This window comes from Salmo trutta, chromosome 19 (genome assembly GCF_901001165.1).
Source record: "Salmo trutta chromosome 19, fSalTru1.1, whole genome shotgun sequence".
In the NCBI taxonomy this organism is placed as follows: Eukaryota; Metazoa; Chordata; class Actinopteri; order Salmoniformes; family Salmonidae; genus Salmo; species Salmo trutta.
The window spans coordinates 26,802,026-26,819,994 of NC_042975.1; the positions used below are offsets into that span (position 1 = coordinate 26,802,026).

A 17,969-nucleotide genomic window follows, 5' to 3' on the forward strand; every position below is an offset into this window, starting at 1 on the left:
TATGTAAGAGCTACAAGTTTGAGAAATCCCTCAAACATACATTGATCCAGTGCAAGATGTAAGGTCAACTGTTTATTGATAGCGTTATTAACATTTCTGATCAGTTAACATTTCTGATAACAGCTATTTCGTCATCAGGCATGATGAAACTTGGATTTTGGAGAGACCTTGGTGCCATTTAAGTGACTGGACAATATAAATAACGACAGATTCAAACTTTGCTCACTTCATGTTAGCAACAAAATCCTCGCCCTTCTTGATGGAGCCCTTCAGCTCACCAATGGCATCAGCCACCAGATTCTCCTCAAAGGCTGACAGCTTGCCCAGGCCAAGGTTCTTTTCAATTCCGTGTTTCTAAAAGAACAAAAATATTCCTTCTGGTTACCACTTCAGATTGTCAAAGTAGTGTCATTCAAATAGGAACCTGAATTAAGTACAAGTACAGCATTAATATCAACAATAAGCAGAAGGTGAAATTTCAGTCTCCAACTTATAAACCTGTTTATAAGGTAGTGTAGGACTTACCCCGAGGAGGAGAGGTGTGGAGAAGTATTTGCATTCGGTCTCTTCTGACCTTACGTACGCACACTCTACAACTCCATTCTTTCCGTTCATGGCATCCAGGACAGAGAAGGTGAACCTAGCCCCAGCGTAGGCCATGGACAGCGTAGCAGAGCCTGAACACACAAAGGTTAGCCAGTTAGAGCTCATCAGAGTGGTTCAAACATGAGTTAAGTTTAAAGGACCGTTTTCATTGAGAATCAGTCAGTCCTTCAGGTAACACTGCCTACCTGCTCCAGCCTTGGCCTTCACAACCTCAGTACCAGCATCCTGGATCCTAGCGGTCAGAGCAGACAGCTGGTCGGCTGGGAACTCCACTTTGGGTGTTGCCTACAGAGCGGCATGTGCAAGGTGTAGAGTTATTCACAGGGAAAGCCTTGTTCATGTTGAACCTTATACTATTCCTTTTCCAACTGAATTTTATAATGACCATGAATTAGGAATTTCTTAAAGCCACAGACTAAGAAATACTGAATCACAGGCTCCCACTGTAGGACAACTCATTCACTTTGATGTTACAAACACTAGAGGGAGCCATAAAAAAGTGTTCCCGAAAACAGGGGCAGCATATCAGATATCAGCTCAAAGCCCTAAATAATCACAAATGTGTGTCATTTTTATTATTAGATTAAGATTTAGTCCTACTGGTGGCATTGCAAGGCAATCATTCAGGTATTGGATTTGTTTTTTCTGTGAAAAGGCCCTTATTCTTACCTGTGAGATGAGAGGAATAATGGTCTTTCCTGCATGACCTCCAATCACTGGTACATTGACACGTGCTGGGTCAAGGCCCTGCAATATGAAACACCAAACAGTCAGCCATCTTGCCTTGCCACTCATTATGCAATAATCAATTAGAGAATACTAGCTGGCTAGCATTAACTGAAGGAAAATGTACAACAACAAAAGATTTCATTAAAAATGTTATGCAGTTGGATCATGGTGACAACCAAATATTTAAGTGGAGACATTCCCTACAACATAAGCCTATTACAATACAAACGTTGTATAGAATGCACCCAAGCACATTTAGAGCCTTGCTCTGAGCAAACTACAAAGTAGACAATTCCAACTCTAGGTGTGAATGTTTTTGCTTTGTCACGCAGTGTTTATCTACTCTTCCACAGTCATCTGTAAGATACAAACATAAGCTTTGTTCCGTTCAGGGTGATACACCCATGAACTTTGAGATCACTCCTGTGTGTCAAAGGTATAGAGGGTGAGTATAGGGCGCATTAGGAATGTTTGAGGTCCTCAATCCTCTGTAGCTTAAAGAAAATCCTCTGTAGCTTACTTTCAGCTCTGCGACAAATGCATTGGCTCTGACGATATCCAATGTTGTGACTCCAAACACTCTGTTGGGGTTGTAGACACCATACTTTTTCATCACCTCTGATGTGATGGGAATAGTAGAGTTGACCTATGGATGAAACAAAACTGTCAGCTATTTCAAACTACATGTTACCATCACTGGCATTTACCTTCTGATGTACACTACACAGCCATTACACAATCAATGGAATATTTAAGCATTTATCGTTAAACAAGATCAAATGAGATCTTGTATCATTAAATATTGTGGTGACTGAAGCACCAAAACAAATCAGTGACCCCAAATCAATTGCCTTTCAAATTAAGCCCTTTACCCCCATTCCTGAAAGTCAGTGCTACCTTCTCTTTCGCAACAAAAAATTGCTTTTCTCCAACACCAAGGTATCCGACTGTATAGACGTCTGAGCTGCTCTAGAGTAATGCGAGTCGCCAGGAGCTTGAGTTAATTCTGGATAAGAGGTAGTGGTGTACTCACAGGGTTGGCGATGATGCAGATCATGGCTTCGGGGCAGTTGCGGGCAACAGCATCAGCCAGAGTGGCCACGATGGTGGCATTAGTGTTAAACAGATCATCACGGGTCATGCCTGGAAGAATTGTATTTTTAAAATGTAATGTGTGCACTTCCAATTGAAAGAAAGCATGATGTTCTTCATTATGAATCCCATTGTCAACTTGGGTAAACTTACCAGGTTTTCTTGGAACACCAGCGGGGATGACAACGACATCGCAGCCTTTCAGTGCAGCGTCCAACTGGTCTGGACCCATGTAACCTAGTGAAGGAATCATCATCATTTAATTAGATAAACCAAAGGGACATTTTCACAATCATTTTACTATACAGTATTAAGACTTTAGTAGTGAAGCTGATGTACAGCAGGAAGGTGTCTTACCAGTGACGTGGGCCCTGGTCTCGATGTGGCTGAGGTCAGCTGCCACTCCAGGTGTGTGGGCAATGTCAAAGAGAGACAGTTCGCCTACCAGAGGACTGTTCTTCAGGAGCAGTGAGAGAGGCTGGCCAATACCGCCGGACGCACCCAGCACTGCCACCTTGGCATTGTTCTGAGAGGGAGGAGAGACAATTTCACTGACTCTCTAATAGGGCTGTCCCCAGCAAAAAAAAATATTGGTCCACCAAGAGATTGGTCGAAATTTTTAAGCGTGTATTTTTCCATATATGTTTGAATAAAATCAACTATATATAGGCTACTGAGCTTGTCTGATGCTTTAAGCGCTGCGATTAAAAATGAAGACTCAAATTACTAAAGAGAGAGCCAGAGATCAATATAGCCAGAGATCAAAAAACTTTCCGCTCATCTTCCTCCCGCTGCTGCTGGCCTTCGCAGCCGTTATGCTCCTGAAGTTGCCGGTAATAGGCTACACCAGCTATCGGCAACCTTTTTCATTTGGAGTGGCAAGTTATCGTACCATTTCTACTGAACTGCGTGCCAGATAGGATTTTCACATGTACATTTTCATGGAACAGTTTCATTTCATTTATAATAAAGTCTTCATATCTCAAAATCAATGACATGGTTAATACAAATTATATCTAAATGATACAAAACTAAAATTAACTTCTATTGCCAATATGTAAAAATAGCCTCCATAAAGCCAACAAATAAAAACATTGCAGCCTGCAGGTAGAAAATAGCCTGATAAAAATAAATATCCTATAAATCACATTGCTACGTGTAGCCTGTCTGCAAGGAACTTGAAACATTGTATCAACTTAACTTGGTCTAGCCCAAAGCTCATGCTAGCAAACGTGCAACAATGTATAACATATTCCGGGCCCTCAGTTTCCTGCACCAGTGAGCTCCTGAGAAACAAACACAGCTGTAGGCTATTTGTGCAAGTGATAAGTAATCAGGTAGGCCTTTTTTATGACTTCTCCACCAGATCAGAGCATGACATTAATTTTCCCTTTCATGCAGAGTGGTTATCGATAGGAAGAGTGCTGGAAAAATATTTTTTAAAAAGGCTACGTTGAGGAACTACCGTCATTCTCAATGGAATGTAAAACAAACTTTGTTTACTTGCTGTTTGAGGCAAAGAAAAAATTACTTTGAGAAGCTCCACAGTGATGGTGAGTTAAGACAATCAGAAATTGTATCAGATCTCCAAATATGCACATTTATAAGCCTACATTTGCCCGCAGGCCAGGTAGCCTAGGCCTATGTGTAATCAGGTGCGTGTTTTTACTCAAGATTGACAGAAGCATTCCAAACTAAAGACAATGAATAAATTGACAACTCGTAAATGGAATAAACCAAAACTTTTTTTCTTACAAGTGTAGCCTAGGTTGTGCGCTCTGCAAACAATGTGTCCACTCCTACAATGAGAACGGTAAGAATGTAATAATATTGAATGCATTAACAGAAATTACCGTAGCCAAACAAACATTCTAGATTAGAAATTATGGTAATTAACGGTAAATGTACTACTGGTGATACCCACGGCCTCCAATGGATTAGTACACTCAGACGGGCGTGAATCAGACAGGTGTCTCGTGTGCAACATTTATTTTATACATTTACCACTGCTTGACTAATCTGTCGAGCAACAGCATATCGACCAAACAATCGACTAAATGGGGTCAGCCTTACTATCGACGTCATATTGCTGACATAATCACACAACCAAACATTTCCTGCGTGTCTGAAGAATTCCAGCACAAACTGCATTGTAGAATAGATGTGCATCTACTACAAACAAGAAGCTTGAATGAGACAGACTCAATGGTGGTTTTGTAGGATGGGTCTGTTAGATCAAGGTTTATAATTCAAGTTTCATGTAGGCCTCAGTTAAATCTTTGCACAATCAATCCTTGTAATTTGCTAATATCAAAAAAGGGACAAACCTTTCACCTGAAAATTACATCTGTATTCTTGTAGGCCACAAACCATTCACAGAAAGGGCAGGACACTATTGATGGATTCAACCTCTTGACTATTCATGGTTGGCCACAAGAAGCCAGGATTTCAGAGTGAGCGATTCAAGGATCATTTAAAAAAAAAGTATAACCTTCATTAAGCTGTAGAAAGAATGTAAGCCACCACTACACTCAAGTTCACAGAATCTTTCAACAGCTCTGATTATTTTAATAAGGTAAAAGTTACTTCTTGATCAATGTTGTGGAATTATACTACTGTATCCTTGCCAATGCCAACCTTCAGGAACATCTAACATTGATCAAAACTGTCCAATATGTTTCATCAATCGTGTTAATTTTATCTTTGACACACACTCAATTCAAACAAGTTTAAATTAAGACCGTTTGTAGCAAATACTTGAGATATTGTATTGCACACTATCAGTAGTTTTAGTATATCATAATGTGTGTTAAATATGGATTAATTAGCAGAAACCTGATTTGGAAGAAGCTGGGCCAATAATCCTAATAATTCATTAATTTGAATGGGCCATCGGAGGTTGTTTACTAACATGTCACGAAGGACAAGCTCGAGATAACTGGACAAAACACTGGTCTGTCAATCAAAGCACCTTTACCATAGTATTATTTTGTCACTCATAATTGCGCATACCTTGCCTTTGCCAATCCTAAAAGTAAAGCAAGCATGACAAGTTGACCTTATACAGTGCAGCGGAAGCAGCTATCAACCGTTTACAAATCCTTGCTAGTCAGCTACTGCTAGCCAATTAATTAAACTAACGTTATAAGTATAGCTAAAGTTGATAATTGACTCGTTTTAAACACTCTAGACCATTCTGATGTGGCTCAACTCATGCAAAGTATGTGTGACATTCAAGTTATAACTAGTTACTGTAGCTAGTTAGCTGGCTAACTCATCTGACAAGCTAGCTCGCTGCCATGCTAGCTAGCTAGTAACCTTAGCTAGTTAACTTACGCTATTACTAGCTATCTCTTAGCTGACAGAAAATATATTATTTACCTGTGAGGAGGTAGATAAGCTCCTGGTAGCAATGCAAATTGTGGGTCTTGCAATGCGGGAAAACATGTTGGATAGGGAGGGGTTGGCTATTCTTTATACCTGATCCTCTTCACAGTGACTCCAACGTCCTCTACCTCTGTGGCCGGTCGAAACAGACCGCTTGCAAAAGCGACCTATCTTAACTATCAGGGACAGCCTACTTCCTGTACCGTATGCAGTTTGATTGGTTAAGATATGAAAATATCCGGTTATGATTGGGTTAATGGAATATCAATCATACTTTATGACGTCGTGCCCAGTGGTCCTCATTCGCTTCCACTTTCGTGATGCATTGATTGGAGTTTATTTTTAGTGTAAAGATGATTAGCTAGTGATTGCAACCAGAGAGGATGGAATGGACATCTCTTATAAAATGTTGTTGCAACTTATGTAGAATGTTTGGCATCTTTAATCACATACTGTAGGGCTACAGACCCTTGAGCATGTGTTTCATCAGGATGGATAAGTCTTGAATGACACCTGGTATGCAGTACCTTATTACTATATTGTGTTTATCATTACATTGTCAGATCCATCATATCGATTTAGTATATTGGGAATCAAGCATCATCCAACTTTTCTTGAATGTCGTCTTGAAAGAAACTCAACATGACAACACTTTCTGAGGGTTGTCTGAGGACTTCTAGGATGCATTCTATTTTTAATGAAGGAATGCAGCACTTCCATGATGCGGATAAAATACATGTCAAAGAATAGACTTTTGACCATGGACTGTATATAAATTTTGACCCATGGGTCAAAATATGGCAATTAACACCAAAACAAAAACCCAACCCTTACTTTTTGTCAGAGATAATCAAACTGCCATGGAATATTATGAACAAGTACTTATGTTATGTAGCATAATAACTTATTCAGAGTCCTGATCCTATGATCATGCAGTGTAGAGGTGAGTACTATACTCCATGCGCCACAAAAGCCCAGGCCTTGGACGGAGGCAGGTAGAACATTCACATACGCCACGTTACAGTATTCAATAGAAAGATGGCCAGTAAACCTGAAGGAAGTGAGTTGGCAGTGGGAGGGTTGCTGGCATGAATATCCCATGTGCAATCTGCCGTTGTTCCCCTGAGCAAGGCACTTATATATATTTCCTCAAGTAAAGGTAGTAGGCCAGATCTTAGCATTTTAGACTATTCCATTGGTCCTTAAGTGAAATTTCCATTCAAAACGAACTCCACCACTGGTCTTGAGGAGAAGAAAAAAAGCTGTCAGGGGAGGTTCTCTTCTGCACTGTTCAACCAATCCAGTACAGGAGACACTGAGGTATAACAGAGAGGAAAAGGAAGAGAGGCCCAACTCTGCGGAAAATCTGTCTCCCTCCAGCAAGTGGTGTTTTTGTTGTTTCGCCCACCAAGCAAGGAGTTTTCGTATGGAAGGTCAATGAGTGTCGAATTTGGTCAACCAAAAATCAAATGGCTTATTTGCTAAGTGAGGTTTATTTGATCGAATAGAAGTTTCGGAAAATGCTTAAGTTTTTACAAGTGTACTGATATAAGTAGGACACGTGACATCCTGGAAACTTTGAGGAAAAACACTATCGGATTTGTCTCGTGATGGCAAAAAAATGTATGGTATGAGGGTAGTAGCATAGCTTCTCTCTCCATTGAATATGTTTATGTCAACAACCCTCATTGAATATTCCCAAAAATATTTGAATAATAACATGTTTCCACCAATACAGAGAAAGGATAGGTGGGAGCTAAACAGCCTGCCGTGCTGCTTTGTGGACAACAACTCCCATTGTTAGGGCTAAGAGATGTATCCTGTCAGTATATCCATAATCTTTGGGTATAATAAGAACTATAGACTGCCACCAAGACATCCACAGTTTGGTCACAGACAGAAGAAGTAACCCAAACACGTCACAGGGGCTATAAAGCTTAATCATCCCTTTAGAATGTTTTCTCACCACCAAATATAGTAATGAGAGGAAGTCCAGTCGCGGGTAGTGGGAGAGGATGGAACTAGGTGAAACTGGGCTGACATTTGATCTCAATACATTTGGTTTCGTGGTTGCTTTCATCTTTCTTACTGGGATTACACTTCCTGCGCACTAGGCCAGACACCAGTATAGCGCAAACATGCTCCGAGAGCTCTGTCAGAGTACAGTGGACAACTAAACAAGCCAACTGGCACACCCTGGCTAGCTGGGGTCATGACCTCAGAGCATAAATATAAAATGTTTATCTTCAGCTGTCCACTGAATAATTCAATGGCTGTTTTGTGCACAAAGGTGATGACTAAAGTGTCTTATTAGGAATTTTCTAATTAGTCTTCTCTATGGAGCAATTAATAGGAATTGTCTTTCTCGCTCGTGAATCGGTTAAGCTGCAGTTCCGAAGCAATACTGTAGGTGCAGTCGAACCATTGGCAGGAGATGGAGAGTAGCCTTGGGTGGATTTGATTGTACTGCATTGCGGGGGACCAGTCCGTGACGTGAACGGGCAAAAGCGGTGAGGGAGGACCACCCTTCTGAAATCGAACAGTAATCTGTGCTGCTCAGTCATGTTGTCAACGAGGTATTATGGTGCATCATCCAGAAACATACAACATATCTTTTCCATTAAAGATGCAATACTATATGTAACTTTTTGGGCGACCTGACAAAGAAAAGTGAGTTATAGAACTGTCATTCTCAGCAAGTCTAAGAAGTGGAGATCTGTCCTATGTTTCCCGTTTTTAAGTTTAATTTTTGCTTCTTTTACTTTCGGTTTTGTACACCAGCTTCAAACAGCTGGAAATAAAATACACTGCTCAAAAAAATAAAGGGAACACTTAAACAACACAATGTAACTCCAAGTCAATCACACTTCTGTGAAATCAAACTGTCCACTTAGGAAGCAACACTGATTGACAATACATTTCACATGCTGTTGTGCAAATGAAATAGACAACAGGTGGAAATTATAGTCAATTAGCAAGACACCCCCAATAAAGGTGTGGTTCTGCAGGTGGAGACCACAGACCACTTCTCAGTTCCTATGCTTCCTGGCTGATGTTTTGGTCACTTTTGAATGCTGGCGGTGCTTTCACTCTAGTGGTAGCATGAGACGGAGTCTACAACCCACACAAGTGGCTCAGGTAGTGCAGCTCATCCAGGATGGCACATCAATGCGAGCTGTGGCAAGAAAGTTTGCTGTATCTGTCAGCGTAGTGTCCAGAGCATGGAGGCGCTACCAGGAGACAGGCCAGTACATCAGGAGACGTGGAGGAGGCCGTAGGAGGGCAACAACCCAGCAGCAGGACCGCTACCTCCACCTTTGTGCAAGGAGGAGCAGGAGAAGCACTGCCAGAGCCCTGCAAAATGACCTCCAGCAGGCCACAAATGTGCATGTGTCTGCTCAAACGGTCATAAACAGACTCCATGAGGGTGGTATGAGGGCCCGACTTCCACAGGTGGGGGTTGTGCTTACAGCCCAACACCGTGCAGGACGTTTGGCATTTGCCAGAGAACACCAAGATTGGCAAATTCGCCACTGGCGCCCTGTGCTCTTCACATATGAAAGCAGGTTCACACTGAGCACGTGACAGACGTGACAGAGTCTGGAGACGCCGTGGAGAACGTTCTGCTGCCTGCAACATCCTCCAGCATGACCGGTTTGGCGGTGGGTCAGTCGGTGTGGGGTGGCATTTCTTTGGGGGGCCGCACAGCCCTCCATGTGCTTGCCAGAGGTAGCCTGACTGCCATTAGGTACCGAGATGAGATCCTCAGACGCCTTGTGAGACCATATGCTGGTGCGGTTGGCCCTGGTTCCTCCTAATGCAAGACAATGCTAGACCTCATGTGGCTGGAGTGTGTCAGCAGTTCCTGCAAGAGGAAGGCATTGATGCTATGGACTGGCCCGCCCGTTCCCCAGACCTGAATCCAATTGAGCACATCTGGGACATCATGTCTCGCTCCATCCACCAACGCCACATTGCACCACAGACTGTCCAGGAGTTGGCGGATGCTTTAGTCCAGGTCTGGGAGGAGATCCCTCAGGAGACCATCCGCCACCTCATCAGGAGCATGCCCAGGCATTGTAGGGAGGTCATACAGGCACATGGAGGCCACACACACTACTGAGCCTCATTTTGACTTGTTTTAAGGACATTACATCAAAGTTGGATCAGCCTGTAGTGTGGTTTTCCACTTTAATTTTGAGTGTGACTCCAAATCCAGACCTCCATGGGTTGATAAATTGGATTTCCATTGATTATTTTTGTGTGATTTTGTTGTCAGCACATTCAACTATGTAAATAAAAAAGTATTTAATAAGATTATTTATTTCATTCCGATCTAGGATGTGGCTAGGCAAATATTATGAATATACTGACGATACAGGTGCCTCAACGCTAACAATGGGATTCGTTGTCCACAAAGCTGCATGGCGGTTACAGCCTAAAGTCTTCTTGGATATGACACTACAAGCTTTGCACACCTGTATTTGGGGAATTTCTCCCATTCTTCTTTGTAGATCTTCTCAAACTCTGTCAGGTTGGATGGGGAGCGTCGCTGCACAGCTATTTTCAGGTCTCTCCAGAGATGTGTGATCGGGTTCAAGTCTGGGCTCTGGCTGAGCCACACAAGGACATTCAGAGACTATTCCCAAAGCCACTCCTGCGTTGTCTTGGCTGCGTGCTTAGCGTCATTGTCCTCTTGGAAGGTGAACCATTGCCCCAGTCTGTGGTCCTGAGCGCTCTGGAGCAGGTTTTCATCAGGGACCTCTCTGTACTTTGCTCCGTTCATCTTTCCCTCAATCCTGACAAGTCAGAGAATCGTGTTTCTCATGGTCTGAGAGTCCTTTAGGTGCCTTTTGGCAAACTTCAAGCGGGATGTCATGTGCATTTTACTGTCATCTGGCCACTCTACCATAAAGGTCTGATTGGTGGAGTGCTGCAGAGATGGTTGTCCTTCTGGAAGGTTCTCGCATCTCCACAGAGTGACTCTGGAGCTCTGTCAGAGTGACCATTGGTTTCTTGGTCACCTCCCCGACCAAGGCCCTTCTCCCCTGATTGCTCAGTTTGGCCGGGCGGCCAGCTCTAGGAAGAGTCTTGGTGGTTCCAAACTTCTTCACTTTAAGAATGATGGAGGCCACTGTTCTTGGGGACCATCAATGCTGCAGAAATGTTTTGGTACCCTTCCCCAGATCTGTGCCTCGACACAATCCTGTCTCGGAGCTCTACAGACAATTCCTTCGACCTCATGGCTTGGTTTTTGCTCTGACATGCACTGTCAACTGTGGGACCTTATATAGATAGGTGTGCGCCTTTCCAAATCATGTCCAATCAATTGAATTAACCACAGGTGGACTCCAATTAAGTTGTAGAAACATCTCAAGGATGATCAATGGAAACAGGATGTACCTGAGCTCAATTTTGAGTCTCATAGCAAAGGGTCTGAATACTTATGTACATAGGTATCTTTTTTTCGTTTTTAATACATTTGCAAAAATGTCTACAAAACTTATTTCACTTTGTCATTAAGGGCTACTGTGTGTAGATTGATGGGGATTTTTTTTTTAAATCGTAACAAAATATGGAAAAGGTCAAGGGGTCTGAATACTTTCCGAATGCACTGTACAGGGTGTACCGGTACCAAGTCAATGTGCGGGGGTACAGGTTAGTTTAGGTCATTTGTGACTATGCATATATATAATAAACGGTGTAAAAACAAGGGGGGGGGGTCAATGCAAAAAGCCCAGGTGGCCATTTGATTAATTGTTCAGAAGTCTTATGGCTTGGGGGTAGAAGCTGTTATGGAGCCTTTTGGACTAAGACTTGGCACTCCGGTACCGCTTGCCATGCGGTAGCAGAGAGAATAGTCTATGACTTGGGTGACTGGAGTCTTTGACAATTTTTTGGGCCTTCCTCTGACACCGCCTAGTATATACACTACCAGTCAAAAGTTTTAGAACACCTACTCATTCATGGGTTTTTCTTTATTTGTACTATTTTCTACAATGTGAATAACAGTGAAGACATCAAAACTATGAAATAACACATATGGAATCATGTAGTAACCAAAAAAGTGCTAAACAAATCAAAATATATTTTATATTTGTGATTCTTCAAATAGCCACCTTTTGCCTTGATGACAGCATCGCACACTCTTGGCATTCTCTCAACCAGCTTCACCTGGAATGCTTTTCCAACAGTCTTGAAGGAGTTCCCACATATGCTAAGCGCTTGTTGGCTGCTTTTCCTTCACTCTACAGTCCGACTCATCCCAAACCATCTCAATTTGGTTGAGGTCGGGGGATTGTGGAGGCCAGGTCATCTGATACACCACTCCATCACTCTTCTTGGTAAAATAGCCCTTACACAGCCTGGTGGTGTGTTGGGTCATTGTCCTGTTGAAAAATAAATGATAGTCCCAAGCCCAAACCAGATAGGATGGCGTATCGCTGCAGAATGCTGTGGTAGCCATGCTGGTTAAGTGTGCCTTTAATTCAAAATAAATCACAGACAGTTTCCCCAGCAAAGCACCCCCACACCATATTACCTCATCCATGCTCTACGGTGGGAAATACACATGCGGAGATCATCCGTTCACCCACACCGCGTCTCACAAAGACACGCCGGTTGGAACCAAAAATCTCCAATTTGGACTCTGACCAAAGGACAGATTTCCACTGGTCTAATGTCCATTGCTCGTGTTTCTTGGCCCATGCAAGTCTCATCATATTATGGGTGTCCTTTAGTAGTGGTTTCTTTGCAACAACTCGACCTGGAAGGCCTGCTTCACACAGACTCCTCTGAACAGTTGATGTTGATGTGTCTGTCTGTTACTTGAACTCTGAAGCATTTATTGGGTCTGCAATTTCTGAGGCTGGTAACTCTAATGAACTTATCCTCTGCAGCAGAGGTAACTTGGGGTATTCCATTCCTGTGGCGGTTCTTATGAGAGCCAGTTTCATCATAGTTTTTGCGACTGCACTTGAAGAAACTTTCAAAGTTCTTGAAATGTTCCGTATTGACTGACCTTCATGTCTTAAAGTAATGATGGACTGTCGTTTCTCTTTGCTTATTTGAGCTGTTCTTGCCATAATATGGACTTGGTCTTTTACCAAATAGGGCTATCTTCTGTATACCACCCCTACCTTGTCACAACACAACTGATTGGCTCAAACGCATTAAGAAGGAAAAAAAATCCACAAAATAACTTGTAAGAAGGCACACCTAATTGAAATGCATTCCAGGTGACTACCTCATGAAGCTGGTTGAGAGAATGCCAAGAGTGTGCAAAGCTGTCATCAAGGCAAAGTGTGGCTATTTGAAGAATCTCAAATATAAAATATATTTTGATCTGTTTAACACTTGTTTGGTTACATGATTCCATATGTGTTATATTATAGTTTTGATATTTTCACTATTGTTCTATAACGTAGAAAATAGTAAAAATAAAGAAAAACCCTTGTAGGTGTCCAAACTTTTGACTGGTACTTTGTTTCAGTAAGATTGGATTTTTTTGCTTTTATAGCAATGGTTATCAACTGTACTGCAGGAAAGGAATGTAAGTCGCAGAAAATTTAGGTTGTGGTGGCAGCTGCAGAGAGGTATTTGGGTATGCGAGACTTGACATCCGAAGAGTTACAGGGTGTGTTAAGTGGTGGTATCCCATCCTTTCAGGTTGTTGGCCTGAGGTAGGACTAAATCAATTTAAATGGTGGAGTAGGGTGGTGTTATTAAAAAAAAAAAAATGGTAGGCAGGGTTAGGTACATTACTTTCTAAATGTAATCTATTACGTAACTTTTGGATTACCCAAACTCAGTAACGTAATCTGATTACATTCAGTTACTTTTAGATTACTTTCCCCTTCAGAGGCATTAGAAGAAGACAAAAATGGATGCTGCCAATTGAACGACATCTATTGCAGGATAAATCAATGTTAAAGTTGACATAGCTGGCCATATATGGATATTAAATTTAACTTTATGGGTTGGTTATGCAGGCTTCTTCTAACCCCTCACTTTCTACTACATACAATAATACGATTAAATTATATCTTTACATTAAAAACCAAAGTCTATCAGAATTCCAGTCATTCCAATACATGTTATACCCCTTGATCTTCAAGAATAGGACTTGGAAATATGGAAGTATAGATTAGCCAAATTGTTTTACCTGAGCATAACCCCAAAACTAAGGACTTATTAGCCAGCCCTACTTTGTTGTTTATGATTTCGTTGTCCTGGAGGACTGATTGGGCTCATTGATTTGAGTTGAAAAATAAATGCTGTGCTCACGGAATGGGATGCTTTGAGCACCAGTTGTGTCTATTGTAGACTCTCGCCCGTATGTCGTACATGATTCGCTCCATTTTTAGCACACGCTCTGCATTAGCCCAGGTATTGTGGGTTGTGTAGAACGATACATTGTTCACTTTATTTTCAATAATTTGATGCATAACATTTGTAAGTTCTCTCAAAAGAAAAAATGTATTTATCCTCTCTAACATCGTATGCATATAGTTACCCACTGCTTTACATCTAAATAAAAATATGTATTGTTACTCGGTCTCTTGCGGTTTATTGAGCCAGAAAGTCATCACATCACTCTCCTTCCAGACTCATATTAAGCATCTCCAATCCAAAATTAAATCTAGAATCGGCTTCCTATTTCGCAACAAAGCATCCTTCACTCATGCTGCCAAACATACCCTCGTAAAACTGACCATCCTACCGATCCTCGACTTCGGCGATGTCATCTATAAAATAGCCTCCAACACTCTACTCAACAGACTGGATGCAGTCTATCACAGTGCCATCCGTTTTGTCACCAAAGCCCCATACACTACCCACCATTGCGACCTATACACTCTCGTTGGCTGGACCTCACTTCATACTCGTCGCCAAACCCACTGGCTACAGGTTATCTACAAGTCTCTGCTATGTAAAGCCCCGCCTTATCTCAGCTCACTGGTCACCATAGCAGCACCCACTCGTAGCACGTGCTCCAGCAGGTATATCTCACTGGTCACCCCCAAAGCCAATTCCTCCTTTGGTCGCCTTTCCTTCCAGTTCTCTGCTGCCAATGACTGGAACGAACTGCAAAAATCTCTGAAGCTGGAGATTCCCATCTCCTTCACTAGCTTTAAGCACCAGCTGTCAGAGCAGCTCACAGATCACTGTACCTGTTCATAGCCCATCTGTATACAGCCCATCTATGTACCTCATCCCCATACTGTATTTATTCTGCTCCTTTTGCACCCCAGTATCTCTACTTGCAGATCCATATTTTGCACATCTACCATTCCAGTGTTTAATTGCCATATTGTAATTACTTTGCCACCATGGCCTATTTGCCTTAATTCCCTTATTTTACCTAATTTGCACTCACTGTATATAGACTTTTTGTTTTCTTTTTTCTGCAGTATTATTGACTATGTTTTGTTCATTCCATGTGTAACTCTGTGTTGTATGTGTAACTGCTATGCTTTATCTTGGCCAGGTCGCAGTTGCAAATGAGAACTTGTTCTCAACTAGCCTACCTGGTTAAATAAAGGTAAAATAAAAAAGATAAATCAGCCACCACAGCTTCCTTGTATTTGTTGTCGTTCACCAGGGTGTGTCGGATTTTGAGTTTGTCGTGGATTTAGATCGCCTCCTTCAGTTCATGTAGGAAAGCCTCGTTTACCCCGTCACCTCTGGGAATAGACGGCACAAGACCCATAGACTCCAGGGCTCTGACCAGCGAAGGTATAAACCGGCTGGACCACAGTCTTTTCACCAGCTCCTCAAAATGGTTGAAGAAGTAGTACCTTGGGGGTTCGTATAGGCACGGATGACGTCGTTGGCTGGGGTGATTGATCTCACAACCGATGCATTTTTCTGTTATATACTCTCCAATCACCACGTCTAAAAGTGTGGCTACAGAGGCTTTGATGGTGTCCACAAAAATAGTACTGACCACCCCATCAAACACATTCTGAGGCTGTGTACATGTAGGTGGTGTCGGTGGTCTTGCCTGGGGGGAGTAAAATGGTGGGCTGTGAGGCATAGAGTCCTTAGGGTCTGGCCCCCATGACGTATCGGAGTCCTGGTATGTGCTGAAATGAAGAACCGGAGGCTTTATGGGCACTCCTTTTATTGTTGAACCAGTCCTTTGGTATCAGGGCATGGTTAACGCAGCCGCGTACTTAGTTTTCTTCGGGGGCTGCCCCTTCTGAGGATGACCCTTCTTGGGGTTCCTTTGAATCATAATCCTCAGGATTCGTGTATATATTATGCACTTCCTTAGCCGAACAACGCTCTGCCGCTGTTGGCTCTGTACAAAAAGAGCATCCAACAACTAACATTTTCAATTCCATTAGATCCCAACTTTTAAAAGGCATAAGCATGCACAACCTAAAACCCCAGTCAGGCCACCATCACGAATGTTTTGGTTGCGGGTTACCTCGTTGCTGATATAGAACTCCACGCATCCACATGGACTTCCATTCTTTCTTTGTATTTTCACCCTGTGAAATACTCTTCCTGAGGAGTCAGGGGTACCTTCCCAACGGGTCTCGTAGCCCGTGAACACGCTATACCCGTGTGATAACTCTCAGTTCGGGACACACAACCTTGCGAAAAACCTGCCAGTCTTCAAGCCCGTAGTCCACTCCTAAAGTCTGGTCTGTATTTTCTTCTCCTTCGGCTACGGTATAGAGTTTCACTCTACAGGCCTGGTAATCAAACTGTCCATTAGACATCATCACTTGATCTTTCAGCGCAGTTGCGGGCGGTATTTGGGTTCTATACACATTTAGAAAACAGCTTTTTTGGCGCATCGTATATTGTTGCTTTATACTCGGACCTTTCTCTGCGTTTCAGCCGCGGTCCTGCTTCCATTGTTACGGTCATCACTGCTTTGCCACTGATCAGAAAATCCATGTTTGTTTATCATGGTCGCTTGTGTTGTTCTGGGTCTTATTTATAATGCATCTGCCACCAACCCAATCCCCCCAGACATTCCTGCTTCATAGACAACAGCCATAAGAGCAATAAAATAGGGGGTGTGGGGCCATCCTCTTTGAAATGTTCAAACACATCCCTCCCAAAAGTTCAACGAGGTCCCTACACATCAATCATCATGACAACTTCAAAGGAATAGATGCAATATATGCATAAATTAACACACTCTAACATGTGACAACTGGAACAGGATGCACTTATATGGGCATAACCACGTGATAACTTCCCGCCAGGATGTCCTGACCGGATGCCCATATTTGGGCATGCACACGTCATCTGGACATAGGGTCATAAATCAAACGTTTGACGCATGTCGTCTACTTTATTCTCTCATATATATATATATATATATATATATATCCAAAGATGGATGTGTGTGTGAGTTTGAGCATGTGTCCATTAGGCCTATGGATATTTTTTTTTATCAGCATGAATTACATTGAACAATAAAAGCCCCATTTTTATTCCATAGGCTGGGATCCGCACTATGCAGCAGCTGGAAGAGCATATTTTTCACTGTCTGTCCACTGGTTTCAAAAACAAATGATTGACAGGCAGCTTAAAAGTTCTTGAATTCAACCATTATTGGGTTCAAATACACATTTAGATTTATGAACAGCTATCCACAACAACCACAATCCGTAAGGCGCAAATAGCTAAACGAGAGCGCAGCAGTGTGATTCACATCAATGCGCTATGTAGATCCATAATAAGAGATATCCGTATCGCGGTAGACTACACCACTGCTGTCATCCTTACCTCCAAGCGTTAATTCAAATTTGATCATTTTGGATGCTGACAGCAATTGCACCATTGGAAGACATAGCTTGGACCCCTTTTGTTGTGCCATCATAGTGGTATCTGACTTATTCAGACTCGCTCAGGCGGAACAAACTTAAAAACTTGCACCTTTTTTCAAAAGTATCTGTAATCTGTTTACAATATTTTTGATAGTAACGGATTACAGTTTTTGTATGTTACTCCCCAACCCTGATGGTAGGGTATTTGTTTATTTATTTTTTCAAGCAAAGTATAAGGGTGTTTTACAAAAAAAGGGAAAAAAAGGGTGTTTAACTCCAGTCTAGTAGGTGGCGATAAATCAACATATATTGGATGCCAACCGCCGTTAAACATCGAAGAAGAAGTATAGCCAGTCCATG

The 17,969-nt window shown here is 42.2% G+C and overlaps 1 protein-coding gene across 1 annotated transcript; it reads right to left on the reverse strand.

The window, feature by feature from the left end:
* Positions 1 to 59: 59 nt before the first annotated feature.
* On the reverse strand, positions 60 to 5,981 carry LOC115154257 (malate dehydrogenase, mitochondrial). The gene is made up of 9 exons (XM_029700290.1): positions 5,809 to 5,981; positions 2,785 to 2,953; positions 2,581 to 2,664; positions 2,369 to 2,478; positions 1,856 to 1,981; positions 1,276 to 1,353; positions 792 to 891; positions 526 to 677; positions 60 to 354 (listed from the first exon to the last, which is right to left on the reverse strand). Exons 1-9 carry the CDS (start codon positions 5,872 to 5,874, stop codon positions 223 to 225), a joined length of 1,017 nt encoding a protein of 338 aa, XP_029556150.1. The 5' UTR covers positions 5,875 to 5,981; the 3' UTR covers positions 60 to 222.
* Between the last annotated feature and the right edge of the window lie 11,988 nt (positions 5,982 to 17,969).